Genomic DNA, 26,585 nt, shown 5'->3' on the forward strand with positions numbered 1-26,585 from the left:
ACTGAACCTAGGACTTCTTGCGTGTAGAACACCTCAACCATTACATGCATTGAATGCAATACAGTGTAAACAAGTGTAAAGTAATACGCGTTGGGAGCAAAAAAAATGTCTTAATTTCACCTCTGCTTTCATGGGGCCTGAACTGATGGTGACTGACCAGGAACAAGACCTTGGGGTTGTAGCGGACAGCTCAATGAAGATGTTGACCCAGAGAGAGTGACATTACACAGGGAGGCTGTGGGGTGGGGGTAGAAAGGGACTGTACAAACAAAGGTGCTTGGGTGGCTGTAAATGGGTGGTATAGGGAAACAGATGTGGCAGGGGGTGAATGAGTGATGCGTGAGTCCGCTCCCCCCTTCAGTTCTATTTGAAACCAGAACAGAAGCTTTTTTTCAGCGAGCGTTCAGGAAAAATGCATTTATCTGCTTTCAAAGAGTTTTCCCTTCTGGGTGTGTCATATTAACACATGGATATTGAGGGTGCCAGGCAGATGGAATGTGGCAAGCGACCTTCTGCTCAGTTGGACCATTGGTCAGTCTAGCTGCACATTGTCTCTACACCGCTGTTCTTCTACCTTGAGTCCCCAGATGTTGATAGACTACAGCTCTCATCGATGTGGCCAAGGATGATGGGAGTTGTAGTCCCAACAACATTTGGGGACTCAAGGTTGAAGAGCAGTGGTCTGCACTGGCTGGCAGCAGCTCTACAAGGTTTCAGACGCAGACATTCCCAGCCCTACCTGGAGATGCAACCCAGGACCTTCTGCATGCAAAGCAGATGCTCTGCCACTGAGTGACGCCCCTTCCCCAGTGGAAGCGGACTGTGTTTGGGATGTGGGTGGGGGACGGTGTTGCGCCAGATGTGGAAGAGGTGGCTTTTGAGGAAGGATCTGAGGTGTAATCACACAGGCGTCCTCGGAGGCAGCCTGAGGATGTAAGGATCAGCCCTTTTTTCTGAGCTCTTTCACCCAGCCTCACTTCTCTGTGTTGGGCACCTTCGCCCCTGCTGTTTCTGCTCTGTGCCAACTTCCTGTTGAGATAGGAGCCTTGTCTCCCTCTACCAGCGCCAAAGATGAAGATAGTAGAATGCTTTCCAGCGCCTCTGCAGCCTGCTTGCTGCAAAGCAGCTGCGTGCCTTCCTTTATCCTGTCTCCCTCAGAGCAAAAAAAGAGGATATTAACACTGAACCCTTGTTGCAAACATCAGCGTAGAGATCGTCTGCTTTAAGGAGCGCTCAGGCTGAATGTCAAGGTCCCTCGCCGTTAATAGTAAGATGAGGCTCTATTGATGCCCACTTTAGGGAATGGGGCTCACTTTCTGAGTACTGCACGGTGAGAGATTTATATTGGGCAAAGGAGGAACTGTTACATCAGTGGGAGATGAACTGGAGGGGAAATGTTTTAGGTACGTTCTGTGCCCAGGCTTTCTAACTTCTGCACAGGGGAGTATGGAATTCTGTAACCTGTATCAGGTGAGCAATTGACAGTTGGATTAATTTGCATAGTTTCTCTTATTTTGCATAATTCCTCAGATATTGCTGCTGCCTTTTCCTTTTTTGCATATACTCTCCTGGTTTTGCTCATTGTGAGCATGAAAGCCTCGCATCCCGCAGTCACTAAAAAAATCTGTTCAACCTTTTCCCAATTTTCAGATTCCAGCTGTCGTTGCCCACTTGCTTTCAAGCATATCTGCTTTTTAGCTCTAAGGCAGGGGAACCTGTGGCCCTCCAGATGCTGCTGGACTTCAGCTCCAGTCGTCTCTGACTATTGGCCGTGATGGCTGGTGCTGATGGGAGTCAGAGTCGAACAATATCTGAAGGGCCACAGGTTCCCCACTTCTGCTGTAAGGGCTAGAAACTTATTTAACATGAATAAACAGATCAGATTCATAATCTGGGAGTGCTCATTGCTCTACCTTTGTCATGCAGAAGCACAAGTGCCTTCTAGGTTATGAAACTTTTTATCAGCTTAAGTTGATAACACAGCAACTCGGACCCTACTTGGACAGAAAGAGCCTTGCTGCAGTCAACCGTGCCCTAACAGATCTCCGATTTAGACTACTGAAGTGTGCTGTATTTGGTGCTACCCTTGAAAACTGTCCAGAAACACCCATTATTCCAAGAGGTGCAAAATTTTATGTCTTTATTATGACATTCATATCCCACCTTTCCTCCAAGGAACTCATGGTGGTGTACAAAGTCCCCCTTCTCTATTATATCTTCACAACAACCATGTGAAGTAGGTTAGGCTGAGAGTCAGTGACTAGTGCAAGGTCAACCAGTCAGCTTCCTGGCTAAGGATTTAAACCCAGGTCATTGTCCCAGTACTCTATCCACTCTGCCACAGTGTTCACATTGGTCTCTGGGCAATATGAACGCACTTAGGCCACTGTATCTTCATCAACACCTGCTGCTGGTCTGTTTCTGGGCCCAGTTCGAAGTGCTGGTTCTCATCTCAAGTAGCTTTGGGCAAGGCAAACTGAAGGACTGCCTCTCTCCACATGTACCCACCTGGACCTTGAGGTCTTCTTTTAAGGCCCTTTGAGGTGAGGGACAGCAGGGCCTTTTCAGTGTTGGCACCTCAGCTGTAGAATGCTAGAATAGAGTGATCACCTGTCTCCCATTTTTGTTATCAGCCTCAGGCAAAGACCTCTTTATTTTCCCAGGTCCTGATATCTGTTTTAGCCTGTTTATAAATCTGCCTTCAGTCCACTTTTTTATTTTTCACTGCTCGACTTTTATGCTGCATCATAATTTGTTATTGTTTTCTTATTGGTATAGGCTGCTTAGGCATACATTTAGAGCACATCATATAGATAGAAAGGGCCTTAAAAGGTCTTCTCATCCACCCCTAGCCTATGTGGGAAATCCATGGCTGCATACACACCATACATTTAAAGCACATGACTTCCCCCAAAGAATCTTGGGAACTGTGGTTTTTAAGGGTGCTGGGAACTGTAGTCTGAGGGGCAAACAAAGATTCCCAGGATTCTTTGGGGGAGGGAATGTGCTTTTGACGTGTGGTGTGCATGCAGGGTGATATTCAGCACTAGTCACACTCAGCATAAATTCCCTGAAAACAACAGCCTTCCAAGTCCATAGATTTCAATGGATCTACTCTTGAGTGTCACGAATGTTGGGTATGACCCACTGAATTTTTAACTTGCTTTGTTTATGCATTGCAAAGCCACCACACAAGAACTTAAATTGTGGCAGGGCACCCCATAATTTCTGCAAGCCAGGGGTAGGGAACTTTTTATCAGCCTGAGGCTGCGTTCCCTTCTGGGTGACCTTCCAAGGGGGACATGTTGGTGGTGGGCAGGGCCAGATGCAAAAGTGGGTGGAGCAATAAATGCAGATTTGTACCGTAGGCTAGTTTCTACCTACACTCACGCACCCCTCTCATCCAGGCAAGCGACAAGCATTATCAGAGTTCAAGGACACATTGCAGCCAGGCAAAAACACTTGTGATGCAAAGCAAGGCCAGTGAGGATGTGGCCTGAGGAGAGGGGGTGTGACCTGGGGAGAATCCTAAGGGCCCAATGGAGAGATATGGAGCGACACATTCGGTTCCCGGCTTCAGGTTCCCAAATCCTTCTGTAAGCAAATTAATTAAATAAATAAAGGCTAGGATTTCTTGGGAAGCTGAGTTCTGCATCCATACCTTCCCTGTGTTGTTTTTGCTGTCCTCCCATGGAACCACAAAATGCACGCAGGTGAGAATTCAGATTTCGAATGAGCAAGGGTGCATGGCACGTCTGCTGGGGCTCAGTTGGACAGGATGCTGTTCATATAATTAGCAATTGCGTGAATGGCTCCTTAAATTTCAAATCACAGGTGCAGAGCCCCTTCCCGATCTGGGCTAGAAAGCTCATATGTGTGTGGTGAGGGGGGGGAGGGTTTAACCCTTTGCTTCCCACTGTTAGTCCTCATCTGGATTGCCTCCTGCACATCCTGTTTGCCTTGGGGCAAAAAGATCCCATAGTTTCATTAAGAGATTTTCTCCCAATGCAAACAGCAGTTGGACAGGGCCCCAGTCTGCCTCGGCGCCCACCCCTCCCTCCACCGGCAGTTTACTTTTCAAAGCCATTCACATACTCGCTAATTGTGTGAATTGTGTGAATTGTATTCTGTCTAGTTGGGGCCCTTAGACTGACAGCACAAGCCTCTGCATGTGTACTCAGAAAGCGAGCTCCATTAAATTCGATGGCACTTATTCTCTGGTAATGAATTCCCTGCAATCCTATATATAGGGAGTGGGGAATCTCAAGCCTGGGGGCCAGATGTGACACACACACAGAGCTCCTGTGTCTGGCCCTCCGTGCTTGCCTCAGGCCACACCCCTCACAGACCCCTCCCCACACCCTCAAGTGCTTTCGCCTGGCTAGAATGCGTCCTTGAATTCTTGCTTACCTAGATGGAAGGGACTGTGGATATGAACAGAACCTTCTCACTCCTGGGTGGTTGAAGGATAGCTCCACCCTCTTTTCTCTCCATTGCTCCACCCTCTTTTCTCTCCATTGCTCCACCCTCTTTTCTCTCTGGCCCTGCCCACTACAGGAATGCAGGGCCCAGAACGTTTCCCATGAGGTGAGGTGACCCCTGGGTCCCCATTCCTGCTCTGCTGTGTATACACACTTAACCTGGGAGTAAGTCCCATTGAACTCAGTGGGGCTTGCTTCTGGGTAGTCATGCATAGGGTTGTATTACAAATCAGGCCAGCTCCAGGTTTTGCATCGCAAATACAAAATGCAAAATAAAGTGTAGTGTGGAATGATATCTATCCGTGTAATATATTGAAGAGAAACCCATTTGGCCCACCCTTACCAGTATGAACGCACGTGGTTTAACAATGCATCTAAGTCATTTGCACCTGTGTCCTGGTTTCTTGAGATTCAGGGGTGTGTGTCAATTTGCAAAAACAAATTACTGTATTTTTTATTTTACAGTTTTATCCTGTCCTTCCTCTCTGATAAAGTGATGATGGCATATGTGATCTTCCCACTCCGAGTCACCTTCACAACCCTGTGAGGTTGATTGCGCTGAGAGTGCAACCGGCCTGAGGCTACTCAGTAAATTTCTTGGCTAAGAACCCACTTTTCCCCAGTAGTCAGACACTCTAGCCACTATGCCTCACAATATCTTTTCAACGTGTATTATTCCGCAAACCCATGTGTCAATCCATGAAATTTAGTCCTGGGTGTGCAATTCAGCATGCTAAGAATTTATGGGTTTGTTTTTTTAAAAAAGTTTTTTTAGCTCTTCTCCACGCTGAGCAGGAAATGAATGAAGAGCAGATTGAAGGGTAATTTTAATAGATCTGTGTAGCACCATTTTGCCTGGCACAAATTGCAGGTTACAGTACAGTTGGGTGTTCAAATGGAAGGAGACGCTGGGCTTTCTGAGAAGCTTATCAGGGATCCCAGTGACAGACTTTCCTGAGAGACGGTTTGCTGGCCGCTACCAAATTTCTTGTGTCATGTGCAGCCATGCGAGAGTGTCATGCGCACACTCTGTTCATGTGTCATACAGGTGAATGTGGGAAGACTTCCCTGTATGTAGCAGGTTTCAAAGGCACTGTTGAGAGGGTCCTTGAATGCAGAAGATTCCAGGTTCGGTGCCTGGCATCTCCAGTTAAAAAAGGTGTTGGGGAAAAGACTTCTGTTTTTGGAATTCTGGAGAGCCAAAGTGAGTCTTAAATAGACAGTTTCTGGGGTAGGTAGACCAGCCTGAGAGCCTGCGTGGTGCAGTGGCTGAGAGTGGAGACCCAATTTCAGATCTCCACTCAGCCATGAATTTTCTGGATGATCTTAGGCATAACCTACCTCACAGGGTGGTTGTGAGGACCTTGCTCTTTCAACAAGCCTTTTAAGTAGAGACCTTATCCCAGTCTGTGTCTGTGTTGGAATTGCTTTTTAAGATGTTTTTAACGCTTTTTTTTAATGATGTTTTTAAAGATGTTTAATATGTTTTTTTAAAAGGTTTTGTTTTAATATATTTTAAAGTCTGGTTTTATGATGTTTTATAGTGTTCTTAGCGTTTTTGCTTTGCCGCCCTGGGCTCCTACTAGGAGGAAGGGCGGGATATAAATTTAATAAATAAACAATGCGGCAGGAAGGGGACCTTAGTTGAAATCTGCAGACCCCCGAATTGCTTAGTTTGAAATCAAGTTTTCTGTTTTGCGATCCATGTTGTTCCTTCCCATTATATGCCAACCGGGTGCTCTAGCAATGAAAACATGCTAGTTTATTTATTTAATTTATTTATTTATTAAATTTCTATACTGCCCCATAGCCGAAGCTCTCTGGGCGGTTTACAACATAAAAAAAATCAATTACAATATAAAATATACAATTCAGCTTTGATACAGTTAAAAGGAAAAACAATACCACATTTTAAGTAAACATAAGTAAACAATAAATCTCATAACATAACAGAATAAATGAAACAAAACAAACAGAGCAGTTATAACAATATCTACAACATTCTCCAATGTATCATATAAAATAATACAAAAACATCAACACATTTTACAAAACTATACAATGAAATAAGAGCTAGCTAGCATTACAGATAACATAATAATAATAATAATAATAAAAAACCTAACAGTAATAAAACAAAGAAAGTTTGCGATTACCCTCCCCCCCTTCATGCTTTGATTGTGTGAAGGGGGCTTCAGATGTGCAAGAGTGCGGTGCGACTGTATTGCTGGCCTTGCCCTCGAGGATATGCGGCTCTTCAGCCCCGTCCCCAATGTCCCCGTAGAGGTCGGGGAACGATCATAGCTCAGTGGTCGTGCAGCTGCATTGGATGCAGCGGGTCCCCAGGTTCAATCCCCATTGTTTCCCTGTAGACTTGGGAGAGATCCCTTGCCTGAAACTCTGGAGAGCCGCTACCAGTCAGTGTTGACAATACTGAGCCCAGATGGGCCAATCCATGCTCTGACTCAGTATAAGGCAGGTTGCAGTATTCCTCTGTCTGGTGACGCCTATATGCGTAGACTGCTCTGCAAGCAGGCGTTCACACGAGTGGAAGCCTGCCTTGACCAGAGTTTCAGGTTTTGTGGGAGCCTGTGTGCATAGGCCTTGCCCATGCAGGCATCCATTCTCGATGCCTAGATCTTTTGTGGCAGGGAATACCACAGTCCCTTTGTGCCATTAACCTGTGAAAGGGGGTCTACAGTGAGCTTTTCTGCAACTTAGAACCATAGTTTAGAGCAGCCCATCTGTCTCGCGAAGGAGCAGCAGTCACCCTGGGAAATTGCACCGTTTCTGTGGGACCGGCCTTCTAGCTTAGCCTTCTGGTGCCTCCAGATGCTTTGGACTAAAAAGCAGAATTGTAGTCCAATGCATCTGGAGGGCACCAGGCTGGTGAAGGCTGAGCCTGTTTTTGCAAGAATCCCGCAGGCAAGGGCACCCCTTTGCACCCATAAGATTCCCTCCCGAGTGACAATTATTTCCTTTTCTTTTTCTTCGTCTGTGTTCCAGCCACGAGAAAGGTCAAGAAGGTGAAGAGGGAGTCGAGCTGCAGGAAGGTGAGGAGGGGTCCTGGGCTGGCCCAGAAAATGCCCAGCCACCCTGCGTGAGCAAGTTGTAGCCCCCGCACGGGGAGGGATTTCTACCGCCAGGGCACCGCCCGATAAGTAAGGCGTACAAAATGTCTGTCTGTGAACAAAGCTGAGTCTTTAGCCTTCCCCTGTCCAGACCCACTGGGCCAATTTGTTTGCAGCTGGAATCCCAGATCTCTCACCCCCAGACTCCCCAAATGCCCATTTAGCATTGTGCTTTTCACTCGGACACATCATGCACAAGGTTCAGCAGGATTTGTTTTAGAGAGAGGGGAAGAAAACCCTTATCTGTAATTTATACAGCAGCGCCAGCATGTGTTGTACTTTACAGAGTTTTGCTAGCGAGAAAGAGAGGTTCATGCCCCAATGAGGTTCCAATCTATCATCCCCTGGTTTTCTATTTTGTTTTTTTATCTATATCTCTCCTGCCTTTCTTTCAAGATTTTCAGGGCAGCATACACAGGTATTGTTCTCATGCGCACTCACTCACTCTATTTCTCTCTCGCTCTCTGTTATCACAACAACCCTGCAAGGTAGGTTAGGCTGAGGAATGGTGATGGGCCCGAGATCCTCCCATAAAAGTATTGTGAGCCCAACTCCCTGCACTCTAAATGTAACCCTGTAACTACTACATTACCCTCTTTCCTCTGCTGTACTTGCCGGTTGCTGCCACAGATTAGACCCCACAGTCCTTGCTAGTATGTTGCAAAGTGTATTACTGTCTGTCCTTCTCGCGCTCCTGATGGTGAAGTGCACCAAGGTACGCTAAGGATGTACGCTAAGGTGTAATCAATCAGCATTAAGACACATCTTGCACACATGCTGGAGATTTTTATAATGGCCTCCTACAATGTAAATGAATGAGGGGTTGAAGCAAGTTCAGGATTTTAAATCCCGGAACAACAGGTTGTCAAAATGAACCCTCCGTGCCACAGAGTTGAAGAGCGTCTTGTGTGGTCTGAGCAGCCACACACCTCCTCCCCAAATCCTGTGGTTTCTCCTCTGGAGGGAGCACCCTGTAACCCAGTAGAGCAGCAGTTGCCAATGTGGCATCCATGGGCGCACGTGTGCCCATAGAGGTCTTCTCTGGCCCTTGCAGAATCCACACACACACACCAAAATTAGGCTTGAAAGAAGCATTCTGTAGTAACCAGTCTGACAGGTTGTGGTGTGCGCTTGCTTGCAGGGTGAGTGTCGGTGCTCGCCACAATTTCTCCAGCTTGCAAATGCGCCAACAGGCCCCAGAAGGTTGGCGTTCCCTGCAACAGAGTCTGTGTCGTTGAGGCTGATGTGCCATTGGGAACGTCCCTCATTGGCAGTCATTCATTTCCTTCCTTCCTTCCTTCCCCAGGAGACGGCACAAATGCGGACGAGCAGACTGCAGTGGCGATCGCCAGTGTCCAGCAAGCAGCATTTACAGACCATAATATACAGTACCAGTTCCGCACAGAGAACAATGGAGGACAGGTAGCAGACTGCTTGTTGGGTAGCTTGGCTTTTACTCCACAACTTGATTGTTTGTTTGCAGAAGTTTCAAGGTCACTTGCCCCTGCGGTTTGGGGCACAGAGGTAGGGGCAAGAGTTTAAGGCACAAGGGACCCCCCCCCCCACGGCCGGCTTCCCACTCGAGACTGGCCAGTCTGCACGGGAAATGGCCGTAGCGTAAAGGAAGAGCCGTATAGCTCAGTGGTAGAGCATCTGCTTTGCATGCAGAAGGTCCCAGGTTCAGTTCCTGGCATCTCCAGGTAGGGCTGGGAGCGAGCAGTCCCTGAAACCCTAGAGAGCTGCTGCTAGTCAGTGTAGACAATACTGAGCTAGATGCAATAGAGGTCTGACTCAGTGCAGGCAACTTGCTATGTTCCTATATACACATTCAAAAAAATCACACTGTGCATTTGCAAGCTGGATTGTCAGTGGTTGGGGGTGTTGTCGCATGATTGAAGGTGTGCCCCAAATTCCCAGCATCAGGAAAAACAGCCTGTTGGTGAAAACAGTTCTAGCCACTGCTCAATTTTGTGGGGAGGGTTTTTTTAATGAAATCCCCAAACCGCAATCCTTAACTCCCCTCCATTTCTAGCCAAATTGTATCCCTCTTTAGCATTCCAAAACAGTAGCAAAGAGGACCATCACAAAAAGCGGGGAGGAAACAACCCTTTCTTCCTTTCCCTCCCCATAACTCAAGCACTAGTTGTACCCTCCCTGAGACCCTAGCTTTCTGCATGTAGAATTTTTTGATTGATTTCACGCGAGGGAGCAGTTGATGATCTGGTTTTATTCTTGCATGGCAGAACCCTTTGAAGGGTGTACCAATGCATTTCTTCCCACCAAGTAGATCTGCTCTGTTTTTTTTTTGAGATTTTAGGAGTTGTCCATTACCCCAAGAACTAGAAACTTGTGCTGTTTTTTTGTTTTGATTTTTTGCTTTCGTTTAGTTTGTTTAAAACATCTGAAACGCTTTGGGATGTTATATTCCATGCTATGGTTCTGTTTGGCCAGCCGAGGACCCTCATTACAGCCCCCTGCCCCAAATGGTCTCTGTAGGGTTTACTTTGCTTTGACTTCTCTCTGTGGCCTGACCACCACTTTTCCTCCTGATGGGCTTCTATCTCAAGAGTGGTTGTTCTTTTGCCTCCCCTCCCCCTCAGGTGACATATAGAGTCGTTCAGGTGACGGACAGTCAGCTGGATGGACAGACAGATGCGACGGGGGCAGTCAGTGTGGTCTCAACAGCGGCTTTTACCGGCGGCCAGCAAGCTGTTGCTCAGGTGAGAGGTGGATTGTCAGCCCCAAAATGTGGCGTCAGATTTCTTCGTTTGTGTTAGAATTGTATACCCCTCCTTTCCAGTTCAATCAATAAATCAAGGGATTGATCCAGTCAGCAGACCTCGCAATAAAACTTGTAGATATCAGGTGACACATAGAAATAAGATACGGATTATCAAATAATCTGCATGCTCTCCCCCGGGAGGCACTTCTGGCACCGTCACTGTCTATTAGGCACCATGTTAAAAACACATTTATTCACCCAGGCCTTTAGAATTTAATTCTCTGCTTGTTTTTAGTTGGAAAGAAATTTATTTAGAATTGGAGTCCAGCAACATCTGAGGACCCAAAGGTTGGGAAGGGCTGGTGTAGAATATCTGTGATTTGCTTTTCCAGTATCACTTTCGTGGTGGCGGCGGGGTGTGTGATACAGTTCTGGGCCACAGGAAGAGGAACGTAACCCGTCACTCGGTGTTGTTCCTCTCCTCTTCCATTCCCAATGAAGCTGTTAAACATGTCCCCCGCCATTGTAAGAAACAGCAGCTTGGTAAGGGGTGGGGGTGAACATTAGGGAACCTGGGGGGTGCGAAAGGATTAATCTAGCACTGTGGCATGCGCGCGCATGCACACACATCCCAGATCCCACACAAGCACACAGTCCTGCAGCCGGAGGTCCGACGTTGGCCGTAGTTCAGTGGCAGAGCATCTGCTTTGCGTGCAGAACGTCCCAGGTTCAATCCCACCCCATCTCCAGGCAAGAGTGGGAGAGGCTTCCTGGCTGAAACCCTGGAGAGCCCCTGCCAGTCATTGTAGACAACACTGACTCACATAAGGAAGCTTGCAGTGTCCTTCCCACGATAGATATCTCGCATTCCATCTAGTTTAGCCTCTGGTCGGAAGGGGCATGCGCTGAAGAGGCACGGCAGGAGAGAGTGACTATGCAGACCATCTAGGAGTTGGGCGTTCTTTGAAGACAAAGCATTGATCTCATCCCAGAAAGCATTTACTTAAATAAAGCACGCACACGCAACGTGCGGGAGTTGCAAGCGCACCTCCGCGGTTTAGCTTGGGGTGGCGATGGGTAGAGTGGAGATTGCACTTTGGCTGTTAGAAGCTCTGGTGAAGCTGAACTAGGGGCCTACACAGAGTGTGAAGATTGTGGCTTTCAGTCTGCTGCGTGATGCAGAGCAGAAGCACTAAAGAGTCGCCTATGGGGACGATGGTATTTTTGCTGCCCTTGTCTCCCTGTCTCCTCCCCCAAAGCAGCCCAGCCCCTGCTCAGCCTCCTGCAGCGTGTGTTTATTTTTAGCGGTCAGGTTGTGAATCGAGTGCATATCTCTTCAGAGACATTGCGTGCTAGGATGTGGTTTACCGGCTTGCTAAACCTGCGCGTGGCTGCATTTCCAAGCAGTCAGCCCATGCTCCCTGTGAGAAACTCCGTCCCTGTCCTCTCTTCCTCCACCCCCACCTACCCTTGTACATAGACCAGGACCCACTTGCTGTGCCCTGAAAGGTCTTGTCAGACTTTTTTCTTCTAGGAAGCTCATCTGGAGAAAATGAGATGATGATAATACCGTGATCAACATTGCATGGTGGTAGTTAGGATTAACAAGCGAGACTTGGAGCAAAACTCTCTCTCTCTCTCTCTCTCTCTCTCTCTCTCTCTCTCTCTCTCTCTCTCTCTCTCTCTCTCACTCACTCACTCACAGATTTTGCCCCCTTAAATCAGCCTTTTCCAATCTTTGGGTCCCCAGATGTTGTTGGACTACTGTTCTCATCACTCCTGACCATGGCCTTGCTGGCTGGGGCTGATGGGAGTTGTAGTCCAACAACATCTGGGGACCCAAAGGTTGGGAAAGGCTGCCCTAAGTCTTATTTTCTACTTCAGCAAGCCTTGGAGTTTTCCCCCAAGCAAGCTGATAACTTCTGTGTTGTGACTGGATGCTGCTGTTTTTCGCTACATAAAGATAACAAGATGAGAAACCTTTTATTTTTCCCCCGGAGGACCACATTTGTTTAGGGATAATCTGTTGAGGGTTAGGCTGAAACCAGGGTAGAGAAGAGTAAAACATGGGCAGGTCTGTGCTCTCGCTCCCTCCCTCCCTCCCTCCATCCCTGGTGGGTGGCCGGGGGAGGGACGGATCTCTCCTGCCAGGGCTCTGAGCTGTTCTCTTGCAGATGGTTTCTCCTGCCCACCCACCCCCGTTTCCCTTCCATTGCTCTCTTTTTGACTTTGTCACCCTCCTCCTCAGACTCAGGGCCACATGAGTAACCTGTCCAGCGGCAGCTGGTCCCATTAGGGCACACAGGGCGGTGCCCCATCGTAGAGTTGGAAGGGGTCTATAAGGTCATCGAGTCCAACCTCCTGCTCAATGCAGGGATCCAATTTAAAGCATCCCCGACAGGTGGCTGTCCAGCTGCCTCTTGAATTCCTCCAGCATTGGAGAGTCCACCACCTCCCTAGGTCATTGGTGCCATTGTCGCACCGCTCTAACTGTTAGGAACTTTTCCTGATTTCAGTCGAAATCTGACTTCCTGCAACTTGAGCCCATGATTTTGTGTCCTGCACTCTGGGATGACTAAGAAGAGATCCCGGCCCTCCTCTGTGTGGCTACCTTTCAAGGACTTGAAGAGTGCTATCGTATCTCCCCCTCAGCTTCTCTTCTCAAGGCTAAACATGCCCAGTTCTTTCAGTCTCTCCTCACAGGGCCTTGTTTCCAGTCCCCTGATCATCCTTGTGGCCATCTGAGCCTGTTCTAGTTTGTCATCATCCTTCTTACAGTGAAACCTCAGTCTGCCTCTGGCTGGCCCCCACCTTCCTGCCTTCCCCCTTGCAACCAGGGTGGCATTGCCTGCCAACTTCCTGCACCACAGGCTTAGTGCTGCCCTCGTAGCGCTCATACAGAGGAAGATGGAGACACAGCTACGTTTAGCTGGCTCTGGCTGTGCCTACTGCTGGTCTCCTTGCCTTCTGCACTACCAGTCCCAGTGGGCACCAGCCACCACTGAACCTGGCTCATGGCAAAGTCTGGATGTATCCCAAAGAAAAGTATGCATGTTGCTTCTGAGCTGTGGCTTGAACTTAGGAATGGCCAGCATTACTACTCTTTAACCACAAGAGGGCACTGAAAATGTGTAAATGGAAGTGGACTGCCTTCAAGTCGATCCCGACTTATGGCGACCCTACGAATAGGGTTTTAATGGTAAGCGGTATTCAGAGGTGGTTTACCATTGCCTTCCTCAGAGGCTGAGAGGCAATGACTGGCCCAAGGTCACCCAGTGAGCTTCATGGCTGTGTGGGGATTCGAACCCTGGTCTCCCAGGTCGTAGTCCAACACTTTAACCACCACGCCGTACTGGCTCCTAACATCCTACCAAATCCTCATTCTGTGCTTTTGAACGTCTGCAAATCCTGCTCCAAAGAGAGAGAGATGCATTGATTTACTATGCACTCTACACCGGTGTTTTTAGATGCCCCCGTTGCATTAGAACAGGGATTGGCAACCTGCTGGCAGTATGCAACTGCTAGAATTTTTCCAGTGCCCAAAGCTGAATCTCCTGCCCCAAACCTGTGTTTTTATGTTGAAATCTGTAATCACCTGCTTGCATTTGAATATGATGCCGTTTTCCACTTTAGCTCCCTTCAGAATCTCCTGCTGCCTCTACTTGTAACCACCCCTGCAGGCTCCATTCTGAACCTAGCCCTGGGAACAGCGCCTTAATGCAGAATTGTCTCCCCTTGCTAATCAATGCCATTTCCCTTTTTAATTTTTTTTTCCAGGCTGTGATCCAGAACCCCTTCAGCAATGGCGGAAGCCCAGCCACGGATGCCGTCAGCGGGGAGGCCCGGTTTGCGTACTTCCCTGCCTCCACAGTGGGGGATGCCACAGCGGTGTCAGTGCAGACAACAGATCAGTCGCTGACACAAGCTGGAGGTAGGTAAATGAGAGAGTGGCCCCACCTTTTCCCACTAGAGCAGGAGCCGGACAACCGGTTCATAGGGGTAGTTTGCACAGAGGATGTCTCCTGCCTGCTGGGCTCTCCATGGAGCTGGCTTCTGTGTAGTGGTTCCTGCCATCACAATACCTGAACAGTACAGAGCTGTGTTAGATACCCTATGCTAGATAGAGAAACAGAAATTCCTTCCCCACAGAGGTGTTCCTGGCTCCTTCCTTGTATGGCATTTGTCATGTGCTGAAGATGCGCCTCTTTTCCCTCCCCATTGGCAGCTGAGACACATAATTTGGAAATGTTGGAGCTGATTTTTGTATTGTGTTTTCATAATTTTGTCACCCGCCCTGGGACCTCATGGTGAAGGGTGGATGATGATGATGATGATGATGATAATGATAATAATAATAATAATAATAATAATAATAATAATAATAATAAAACCTGACTTCTACTGCCTACATATATTTGCATGTTTTTTCTTATTTGCCATACAAATATGGCAATAGAAAAATATAAAAATATATTGCATATAATTCATATGCAATTCATATGCATATATAATACAAAAAAGGGGGGCAATTGTTCTTGTAATATGATAAAGCAATAATAAATATTAAATTTCGTTTCATACTTTTTTCCTAAAAGTCAGTAAATGGACAACATTCTTGCCTAATTCTGATTTTGTTAGCCATGCAGCAGGGTGCTGGAGCTTCAGACACCCCTTTGCTCACTAAAATCTGGGAAGCCATTGCTCAACATAGCTTTGCAGTCAATAAGGCCTAGAAACCTTGCTCTTCAGCTAAAACTGAAAGTGTAGATTCTCAGAAAGCTGGATTCTCTGGTTTGACTCCAGTGCAGCACTATGTATCTCATCACAGTAGCACAAAAATTTAGGCTTGCTCAATAGAACTTTCCCACCTTCTCTTTCCCCCTGTGCTCCCCCCTGAATCTGTTCTGGGGGTTCCCCCAACCCTCCAGAGCAGGAGGGCACGCGGGAGAAGGGAGGAGTTCTGTTGCAGAAGCATAAGTTTTTGCACTAACGGAGCAAGTTACTTAGGGCTACATTGGATTCAAACTTAATGGAGTGAATGCATTGGATACCTCCCTCCGCCTGGAACCATTTTTGTTGTTGCACTCCTGTGGAATCATATGTCATGCACGCAGCTCAGCTTGTGAGTGCATTTGGCAGGTATTCAATCCATTTGTCTATTTATTTATTTTTACATCCATTTCCTGCCTTTCCTCCAAGGAGCTCAAGGTAGTTGTACATGGTTCTCCCCCTTTCCATTTGATCCTCACAACAATCCTGTAAGGCAGGAGACGAGACGACAGACTGAACTGGCTGACTGGGGATTTGAACCCTGGTCTTCCAGGCCCTTGTCCGACATTCTAACTGCTACACCAATGCTGGCTCTCGTTTGTATCCCACCTTTCTTCTAGTGATCTCAAGGCAACATGCATGCTACTCTTCTCTTGCCTCTATTTTATCCCCACAACGACCCTGGAAGGTAGGTCAGGTTACGAGAGAGCAACTGTCCCAAGGACACCCAGTGTGATTCATGTATATATGAGTGAAGAGTTGAACTTCGGTCGCCCCAGTCCTAAAACAGGAGGTCCCTGGTTGGATTGTGAAAGGGTAGGATTTCTCCATAGTGCTCTCTCTCTGTGCATGTGTGTGTGCATGTGCTTGCTTCTTTTTAAATAGCAATTCTTTTCTGTGTTTCTCCCCCAGGCCAGTTCTATGTGATGATGACCCCGCAAGACGTGTTGCAGACAGGAACTCAACGCACCATCGCCCCTCGCACCCACCCTTATTCCCCGTACGTATGGCTCCGGGAGTGAATTGAAGGTTGATGGGTCAAGAGCTCAGCCAGCTACAGTAGTTAACCCAGGCCCTCCCGCACAGCAGGAGCAGGGAACCTTGGCCCTTCAGATGCCACTGAATGGCAACTCCCATCAGCCCTCGTGAGCATGGCCAACAGTCAGGAGTCAGCTGTAGTTCAGCAGCATCTGAAAGGCCACAGGCTCCCCACACCTCCCTTCGGGTTTGGAAATGGGAAGAAACATTGGAAGCTGCCGTCTACCAAGTCAGATCATTGGCCCATCTAGTCCGGCGTGGTCGACTCTTGAGTGGCAGCAACACTCCAGGGTTTCAGGCAGAGGTCTTTCCCAGCTATACCTGAAGATGCCAGGACCTGAGCCTGGGACCTTCTGCATGCAAAGGAGGTGCTCTACCACTGAGTGACGGCCTTGGAGATTTATTTATTTATTTATTTATTACATTTATATGCCGCCCCCATAGCCGAAGCTCTCTGGGCGGTTTACAGCAATTAAAAACAATAAAGACAAATATACACATTTTAAAACACAAAAAACAATTTTAAAAAATTGAAAAGCACATGCTAAAACGCCTGGGAGAAGAGGAAAGTCTTGACCTGGCACTGAAAAGATAAGTGTTTGCGCCAGGCGCACCTCGTCAGAAAGATCATTCCATAATTTGGGGGCCACCGCTGAGAAGCGAGTGTAGTATGGATGCAAGCTGGAAGAGGCCAGAACTCGAGGCACCGTGAGCGCACTTAAGCAGATGGAAGCAGCTGGAATGGGAGGCAGGGCGAAAGAAGCAGCTCCTGTGTGAGGTTGAGCATGAAACATGCATGTAGACCAGGAATGGGAGTCAGTCCCAGCCAGCTTGTCCCATGTTTATGGATGTGCCTTGGAATCCAGCAGCATCTGCAGGGCCTGATCTGGACAGTCACGTCCTGTTGCCTTCTTGCATGTTGTGAGAAGCCTAGATTCACTTTGGCTTCCCAGTAGGCAGACAGAGAGTCCGTCACACACCCATGCGAGATTTGACAGCCGCGAAGATTTTGCAGGAGACGTTCCCTTTGGCTACTTGGTCCTAAGTTGTTCTAGGGCTTTGTGAGTCGCCCTCAACAACAGCAACCTTAAACTTGGCCCAGTAGCAGAATGGCAGCTGGTGTGGTTCTTTCAGAGGTGGTGTCACCTGGGCATGGTTAGGTAGCCCCGCTGAGCATCCTAGCCTCTGCACTCTACGCCCGCTGCAGCCTTCCAGAGCAACCTGAAGGGCAGGTCCACAGAAAGCTCATTACAGCAATCCAGTCTTGAGGTTACCAACGCGCAGGCCACTGTGGCCAGGTTTCGAATGTTCAAGGCAATTCCACTAAATTTGTTAAATGTGTCTTGGTGAGGACCTTGACCCTATGCAGCTAGCCTTGCAGGCCTCTCTTACTGAGAAAGAAAGTTAGCACTCAGATGCTAAGGCAGAGGGAGACATGCTCTCCCCATAGCCCAATTCCCCTATATTGCAGGGAGGGGGGCAGGGAAAGAGAGATTTGGAATCTTTGCCTTTCCCTTACCTTTTTTTTTTTTTTAATGGTACCCTTGCTTCCTTCCTGCTTCAGAGATGTAAGCAGAGTCTGTGAAGCCTCACCCCGACCCCTTCTGATTTCCCCATATCTTTGCCTTAAAAATCTAGGAAAATGGACGGGACACGGACGCCGCGGGACGAGAGGAGGAGAGCCCAGCACAATGAAGGTGGGTGGAAGAGCAAAGCAACAGGACCCTCCCTGGTTTTTCACATTGCATTCCGTTAAGTTACAACAGGGATTGATCATGCTGTGGGCCCACAGTGCCCTAGAGAAGATGGTGGAAAGGACTGCTTTTTTCCTCTCCTTGCCCCCCCCTTCAGCTGTGATGTCACCACAGCCCTCATACCAACTCGAGGGAAGGGCGTGGTCCATCCCTTCAGGCTGAATAACATGGCAGGTGCCCTCCCAACATAAAACAAGCTGCTCTTGTCACTTCCGTGCCCATCAAGCCTCCTGGATGTCTTGTCGTTTCATGCTGATCGGGATGCCCGCACCATGTGCAAAGCTTCCCAAGCAATTCCGGGAACGTTTTAAATCCACATTCTTGGTCCACGTGACCAAATGCTCATTCAAGAAGGGGGCGTGGTGCTGCTGCTTTCCTATCCATCAGAACTGTTCATCCCTACCCCCACCCCACCACAACACACTCTTAACTAACAGGACGATGCAGTTCAGATCCATGTACCAATCACTGTTGCTGATTTTGAGAAGCTTAGTTCTGTCCTGTTCCCATAGGCAAGATCACTGCAATGTCATTGCTGGGCAACCTGTGACACAGCTTTCCCCCAACTTGGTGCTGTCCAGATGTTATTGGACTCCCACCTTCCATCAACCCCAGCCAGCATGGCGAACAGGGATGATGAAGGCTGTAGCCCAACAAAAGCTAGATGGCATCAGGTTGAGGAAGGTTGCTCTGATGTCTCTAATCCAGGGGTGAAGGAACCTGTGTCCCACAGGCCTGAGGTATCCTGTTGCTTAATTTCAAGCTTGCCCTGCCAGATACCTTCTAAAGTGTGTGCCTGGTTGGATATCAGCTGGTTCAAGGTGCTGATTTGGTCAGCTCGCCTGATGTGGCCCCTGATTTATTTTTTTCTCCGGGGGGTGGTGGTGGAATCACTGACCCCATTAGGGGGGAAAAATGTTCCCCATCCTTTTGTCTAATTGGTTCCTTCTTGTCTCTTTGTCTCCCCCTCTAGTTGAACGGAGGAGGCGAGACAAGATCAATAACTGGATCGTCCAGCTATCAAAAATCATTCCAGACTGCAATACAGACAACAGCAAGACGGGGGCGGTGAGGGCAATTGCCCGGCACAGGAGGAATGCAGGGAGAGCTGTTTGTTTGGGAGGAGGTGTTGGTTATCTGTTGGGGGTGGACTCCTTGGCTCATTCTCCCCTAGGATCCAAGGCAGCAGAGAGTTCTCTGCTTTGCTTTTCCCTGGCTGGTTGCTACAAAGCAAGGATGGGAGACCTATGGCCTTCCAGGTGTTGTTAGACTACAACTCCCATTATCCCCAGCAACCATGGCTAAAGATCAGGGACGGTGGGAGTTGTAGTCCCAGAACAGTTGGAAGGCCAATGGTTCCGCAACCCTGTTGTAAAGGGAAGTGTTTAATTAACATTAAATTGTGGGCTAGGCCAGATGCCCTTCCATGCTCCCCACCCCCAAACACACACTATTATGTGGATCCTTGTTTCTCCTCATGTCTTTTTCTCAAGCAACAGCTCTGGGGCCACAGTCACGGCTGCAGGTGACTAAGCAGTGGTGCTGAACAGGGCTCCAGGCTACTGACTCGTCAACATCATCAGTACGGTGGGGCTGGGGAGTTTCCTCCGGCTCTGCTGGCTGCCACGGGCAGACATTTGGCCAGCCAGTTGGTTGCAGCAGAGGCAGCAGCAGCAGTTGACCCTGCCCAGGCTGTAGAACCCTGGCCCTTACCCAGTGATACCTTGTGCTGGTGCCCAGCATGTATTCCTCAACCCTTCTTATCTGTTCCTGTGCCAGGGAGAAGGATGGCATTCACATTTGACAGGAGAAAACCTCAGTTGTCGTGAAAAGAATGAGATACACAAAGTAATCACTGTTTGGGGGATGGTTTTATTTATTTATTTATTTTCGCCTGTATAATTTTATTTTAGATGTCCTGGTTTCCAGAAATGTCTTGTGAACCAGGCTGACTTTCTTCATCAAGCCCTGTTAGAAAATGCCCCATTGATGATCTTACGGCTGTAGCTGCTTGAGCAACATAATGCCCTTTATCTCCCTCTACTGGCAAATTCGATTGTAGCAGGAAAAAATCCAGTTAAAACCTGCTTCTTCTTGGTAGCTGGAGTTATGTAAGGTTGATTTGGACTCAAGAGAGGACATAGAAAGTCTGACCTGCTTGCACGTGTGTGTCTTTGGATGGGTGCAGGGATGGCAGGTTCTTTATTAATTTGTTTCCCCATTTGTTAGTCGCCTAATACCAAACGGTCTGCTGGCGACTTGCAACATATTTAAAACACAAATTTGAACATTCCCACCCAAAGAGAGGCAGCGCAGGGAGGTCCTGGCTTTGATTTGGTTCGGGGGTGGCACTGAATTTAGAAAACGTTTTCTGCACATCCCGCAGAGCAAAGGGGGCATCCTCTCCAAGGCCTGTGACTATATCCGTGAACTGCGGCAGACAAACCAGCGCATGCAAGAGACCTTCAAAGAAGCTGAGAGGCTACAGATGGATAATGACTTGTTACGGCAGCAGGTACCTCAGCCCTTCCCTCCCTTTTATAGCAAATGACTAGCAAAAAAGACCAGAGTAAAAGGTACTGCAGAATAGTGAAAAATTGTCCAACCTGTCTTACATTGCTGTGGGGACAAAACCTCAGCCTTTTTTTTAGCATAGAGCACACATGGACGTGTTTCCAGAACTGTGCAATTTGAGTTCTGCAAAGCATAGCTCAGTAGCTGTGGGTCAGTCCACCAAGAGATCTTTAATCCTGTTCTTTTATGGCTAGCCTGAGAGCACACAAAATGGATATGGTTGTGACAGACAACAGTTACCATGGCTGGTGTGAATTCTTCAGCTCAGGTCATCAACAGCAAACCTGCTTCGTTGTTCTCATGCCACCCTGCTCCCAAACTGGCTTAAAACATGGCTATGGAGAAGTCGGGGTTAATGCAGGATGTGGACAGTATTTGCAGAATTGCATCAACCAGAAGCGCTGGTGAAATCCCACACAGAGTTGAAAAGTAGTGACGATACACTGACATCTGCTGTTAATCCACAGGGTTACCCTCATCCTTGTGGGTTAGATTGAAAGGCACATATCTGCTACAGCTTTAGCCTGACTTTTGAAATAGGGTGGTTGTGCCTTCCTCCAAAGAACTCTGGGAACTGTAGTTTTAAGAACATAGGAAGCTGCCTTATTAAACCGAGTCAGACCATTGGTCTATCTAGTTCAGTGTTCTCTACTCTGACTGGTAGTGGCTGTCCAGGGTTTCAGGCAGGGGACATTCGAAGCCCTACCTGGAGTTGTTAGAGATTGAACCTGGGACCTTCTGCATGCAAAGCAGATGCTCTACCAATGACCTGTGGCCTTTCCCCAGTTTTGTTTGTGTGGATGCTGCTTTGCTAGGTCCCTGGCCCCTTCAGTGTACTTTGAGTTTCTAGGGTCCATCCCTTTCACCACTTTGGTCCTGTTCCCTTCCGTTTACACGATCTAAACCTATGCACATGCTCTTCATACATACCATTCATTCATACATACACACATAAATCACACAAGTGTGTGTGTTGAGAGAGAGAGAGAGAGATCACATATATAAGTTCAAGGTGCTGATTTTGGTATATGAAATCCTATGCAGCCTGAGACCAAGATACTTGAAAGACCATCTTACCCCTTATATACCCAGTCGATCACTGCACTGTGCAGGTGAGGGCCTCCTGCAGATACCATCTCATCAGAAAGTCCGTTCCACACAATATTGGAAACGGAGCTTTAGTTTAGAGGCGCCAACCCTTTGGAATTCCCTCCCCTTATAAATATTAGACAGGCACCATCTTTATTGTCTTTTCAGCGCTTGCTGAAGACCTTCCTCTTTCAACAAGCCTTTTAAGTAGAGACCTTATCCAAGTCTGCATCTGTGTTGGAATTGTTTTTAGATCTTTTTTTAAATGTTTTAAAGATTTATTTTTACAGATGTTTTTAAAGATCTATTGTTTTTAAGATGTTTTTAAAGATGTTTTTAGTGCTTTTGTTTGCCACCTTGAGCTGCTTCTGGGTGGAAGGGCAGGATATTATTATTATTATTATTAATAATAATAATATTATTATATATACATGCACACACACATGTCCTATTCAGTTGCTAGTTTCCCTTCATACAGTTAGACTCTTCTGAGGACGAGTGGGGATGAACACACTAGTTCCCCCCCCCGTTATGTCACCGCACCCGTCTCTCCATACACAGGTCTCCACTGCAACCGTTTGCCCTCCAATCCATAGAGTACATTGGGGGCCAGCATGTGATTGAGGGGGCGGAGGTAGCCCCCCTGTCTCCTCTCTCCTTCGCATAATACATGGAACCTGAAGAGGGTCTCTCTCTCTCTCTGTCTCTCTCCTCTGTCTGTCTTGTCTGTCGTCTGTCTGTCAGCTGACCCCCCATTGCCATAGTATTGCTCCTCCTCTCTCTGCTTTGTTCCTTCCCAACTGACAGACTCCTCTACCCACGCCTAGGCCTTGCGTGTTGAGGGTGATAAGTTTTTCTTTTCACAGTTCGCAAACCTTTCCAGAGCGCCTCACCAGCCAAGCACCAGCCAAACTACCTGGCCAAGCAGAACTCGCTTCAGTTGGCTGAAGCCAGAGCTGTGGCGACCAGTTTCCAAAAGAAGTGCAGTCTGTGTTTTACCTCAGCGGGGTTGTTTTATCCGATTTGGGGTCTATGTGATATAAATGGGCAACCCCCTCCACACACACACAAAACAACCCTCTGCAAATCTGTGCTCCACACTTTAAGATATCTCATTTATCGCTCTAGAGAACGTTGACATGGTTCTCACTGAGGATGATAAGCTTGGAGATGGGGGTTGCCTTTCAGAGCAGGCATCTGTCATTAACACATTTTTTTTTTAAAAAAAACCTCTTCTCTCTCTCTCTCCCCCCCCCCTCCTCGCCCTACCCCACAACAGATTGAGGAGCTGAAGAATGAAAACGCCCTTCTCAGAGCACAGCTGCAGCAACACGGGATTGAGATTGTGGGGGACACCCCAGGGCAGTAAAAAAAAACCCCACACACGTTTTGCCACTGCCTCTTTACACGGGATCTCAACCTCCAGTTCTTCTCGTCCTTTTGTATAGAACCACCCTCCCCTGAATGAACCTTGCCTCGTTTCCCCTCCTGTGGGGAATAATAGAGGGGAGGGATAAATTGGGAGCGGGGACGAGGTGAAAGAGCCTGATCAGGTGGCCGGTTAGCCATGCCAGCCTTTGCTACTGCTACAAAAGGGCCCCTCAGCCTCCCCACAGTTCCCCTCCCCACTTCCTTTCCTTTCCTTAGGCTATATGAAGATGAAACAGGCGAAACCTGGATTTTTTATAGTAGATTTTTAACACAAGTTAGCTGACTTCCCCTTCTTTTCCTCTTCCCTCAGCCCCCTTTTCCTCCTCTGCTAGATCTCTGGGGTGGGGGCATTCCCCTCCCCTGAGCGTGGTTGTTCAAAAGCTATTGGATTCAGTCTGCTTTTTCTTTTGACAGTTGTGCATCTCTGAATCTCACGATGAACCATGTTGATGAGCCAGTCGTTTTGGTTTGGCCCTGAAAAGCGGGAAGGAGGAGGAGGGATTTGGTTTCTCAGGTTTGGCCCCCACGGTTTGGACACAGTCTGCAGGTTAGGTGGCCCCTGCTTTTGGAGACATCCTGAAACGAATGCTACTTGTGCAAAAGCACGCATTGCGCTTACCTGCGTGCTCATGCACCTTCATTTTACCGTGGGCAAAGTTCAGCAGTGGTTAGCTGGGATTCAACTTGCAGTCAGAGCAACAGAACATTGGTTGGATTGTGCCTTGTGTCAAGAATGGGGAGATTGCAGTTCAGTGTTGCCTCTTAACCACATCTGTCCTCTTAACTCTCATACCACTAAAAAAAAAAAATGACAATAATTAAGGCAGAGTGGCTGACAGCCCTAATTCTTACTACTGTCTCCTTCCCTCCCTCCCTTTCTTTTGTTGTCTTTCTTGTAAGTAATCTTTTATTTTATTAGTTTCCAAGCGCGTTTGTATAGAGGTACGGTGTTTGTATGATAGCTGTAACCCAGGCAGTTAGGAAAAGGTTTTTTTTAGTGGTGGATCGAATTGACAACAGGGTTGCTTTTGTGTGTGTTTTTGATATTATATAATTTTTTAATTAAACTTCAGCAGTGTTTTAGGATTTCAGGTTAAAAAGATAATCAGGAGATGAATTTTTTTTAAAAAAGAAGTAATCTCCTATATTTTGGGTTCGCCCCCCCATTCCCTGCTTCTATACAGATTTTTTGTTAAGAAAAGAAGATAAATGGTTCCTAAAATTATAAAATAATATTATTGTAATAGCAAGTTCCCTAGGTTTGATTTTTGTTTTTATATCTATATATACCAGCCCTGTTGAAAAAAAAAATAATGCTCTAGATTAATCACAATTGAATTTGTGGAAATCTTTGTACCCAAATATCAGTCTTGCTCTGAACCCTCCCCCCCCCAATAAATGTGAGGAGGGGAGAGGTTAAATCAAGGGAAAACGCAAATGATATATCAAACAAGAAAAAAGAAAGAAATGAGTTGGCTTGCAGGGTTTGATTGTTGGAAAGTAGAAAGAAATTCTGTTTATATATAAAAGGAAAGAAAAACCTGCACAGAAATAATATTGTTTCAAATCATTTTGTGGTTCAGTAATGTGTGTTTGTGGTTGCATGTGGGGGTTGAAAAAAATTGTTTCACAGTTCCCTTTCTCTCCCTGCAGAGTGCACTGAGGGCCTAGAGCCCTAGTTTGACAGCATAAGACAAGTATGGGGAACCTGTGGCCCTCCAGATGTTGCTGGACTACAACTCCCATTATCCCTGGCCATTGGCAATGCTTGCTGGGGCTGATGGGAGTTGATGTTCAGAAACAACTAGAGGGCCACAGATTCCCCACACCTGCTGCACCTCCTCCCTTTTATTTATTGCATTTGATGCATTTATATCCCATCTTTCCTACAAGAAGCTCAAGGTGGCATATGTAGTTATCCTCCTCTCCATTGTATCCTCACAACAACCTTGTGAGGTAGGTCGGGCGGAGAGGCAGTGACTGACCAAGGTCACCCAGTGAGCTTCATGACGGAGTGGGGATTTGAACCCTGGTCTCCCAGGTCCTAGTCTGACCCTCTAATCCCTTTGCCGTGCTGGCTGTCCTCACAACAGCCCTGTGAGGGAGATAAGAGTGAGAGCTGGCAACTGGCCCAGGTCGCCTGCTGAACCTTTGTGGTCAGACGTGGATTTCAACCTGGCTTCTCACTGTCCTAGTCCCACCACACCATGCAATCACAGGGAGCAGTGGATGAAGGAGGTAAGCCACCCCCCAGCCTGCCAGCCCCACCACCACCTTGGGACTAACTATGGGTCTAGTGTTGCTCCATTTGAGCCTCTTCCAGCTTGCAGGCCCACCATATCGAATCTCCAGACCTCGATTTCCAGCATGTTGATCAACCTAACAGGTGAATTCAGGCGTTTTGAGAGATTTGCACAGCTGTGATCAAAGCAAAACCTCTGCATCAGCCCCTGCAGTGGCTTGCTGTTTACTCACAAAGCATGCAGGATAAAAGGCACTTGGGTTGTGCCCTGCTAGCCTCTCCTCTTGAGCGTGACCTAACGGCAGAGGAAAGAACCGGCATCCTTAGCACGTCACATTTCTGCAACTCACAGGACTACTAGCCATGATGGCTGGGGCTGACAGGAGTTAGTATCTGGTAGGCCACAGGTTCTCATATGCTGGCATAAAGGCTAGGGCTGCAGTTCCCTCCCTCGTTTGGTTCGGGGCCGGATTCAGATCGATACGGGTCCTTAATCAGAATCAAAATTTGGGGATCCAAATCCTCAGTCTTCCCGTTGACCTGCATTGGGACACCAAAGCAGCCATCACTTTTTTGATTTTTCACATGTGCATCAAATTTGGCGACATGCTAGCCCTTCACCCAGGGGGTTAACTGCCAAAATTCAGACAGTTTAGGTCCAGGTTTTTAGGTTTTTTCAAAAAATTAAAAGTTTTGTTTTTTAAGTAAAATGGCCAGATTATTTCTTGATTCGGGACAAGGAGGAATCTGGGCTGCTGCCCACTACCATGAGCAAGTACTAGGACAGACTAGCCACACTGGGGGTGAACTAGTCTGGCCTGCAGTGCTGCTACTTTCCAGCACCTCTGCCTCTGGTGGCACCTCTATGGCTGCTGCAAATCATATAGAATAGCAGGGTTGGAAGGGGCTTATAAGGCCATCGAGTCCAACCTCCTGCTCAGTGCTGGAATCTAACTTAAAGCAGACATGACGGGTATACCTCATTCCTAGTGCTAAGCTTTATAGCATAGGTAGTCACTATATGTGTGCTGCTGGTGCACTGACTGTGTACCCTGTAATTACAAAGACTTACTGATACACACATGACAAAGTACTAATAAAAGCAGATAGAAAATGGACCCCTGTAAATAAAATGCAAACCTAGCCTTAAAAAAGCAGAGCCAAAATTGCACAGCCATAATATAGGCTACGTTCTCAACTTGCCCTGACTGTACCACTCCAAGTGTTCAGGTGTGTCTGCATGGTATTCTTCATTATGCCAATTCAACTAGGAGTTTCCAGTCTCAAATCAGAGGAGATGCTGCTCTTGCACTGCCCTGAGGGTGTGCCCTTCGTTGTCCATTGCCTGCTAGA

At 47.6% G+C, this 26,585-nt stretch overlaps 1 protein-coding gene across 2 annotated transcripts in view; it reads left to right on the forward strand.

Moving 5' to 3' along the window:
- Positions 1-24,560, forward strand: part of USF2 (upstream transcription factor 2, c-fos interacting) — a 29,771-nt gene extending 5,211 nt beyond the window's left edge. Inside the window, exons 2-11 of one of the 2 annotated variants that reach the window (XM_061596977.1) lie at positions 7,488-7,534; positions 8,919-9,034; positions 10,213-10,332; positions 14,112-14,265; positions 16,017-16,104; positions 17,781-17,839; positions 18,870-18,964; positions 19,676-19,744; positions 20,283-20,411; positions 22,839-24,560. In XM_061596977.1, the coding sequence (XP_061452961.1) occupies positions 7,488-7,534; positions 8,919-9,034; positions 10,213-10,332; positions 14,112-14,265; positions 16,017-16,104; positions 17,781-17,839; positions 18,870-18,964; positions 19,676-19,744; positions 20,283-20,411; positions 22,839-22,928 (967 nt within the window). In that variant the 3' untranslated portion in view covers positions 22,929-24,560. The remainder of the gene's footprint in view (positions 1-7,487; positions 7,535-8,918; positions 9,035-10,212; positions 10,333-14,111; positions 14,266-16,016; positions 16,105-17,780; positions 17,840-18,869; positions 18,965-19,675; positions 19,745-20,282; positions 20,412-22,838) is intronic. The other variant, XM_061596978.1, reaches the window with a different exon arrangement.
- The last annotated feature ends 2,025 nt before the right edge of the window (positions 24,561-26,585 follow it).

Source organism: Rhineura floridana, chromosome 15, assembly GCF_030035675.1.
Source record: "Rhineura floridana isolate rRhiFlo1 chromosome 15, rRhiFlo1.hap2, whole genome shotgun sequence".
NCBI classification, from domain to species: Eukaryota; Metazoa; Chordata; class Lepidosauria; order Squamata; family Rhineuridae; genus Rhineura; species Rhineura floridana.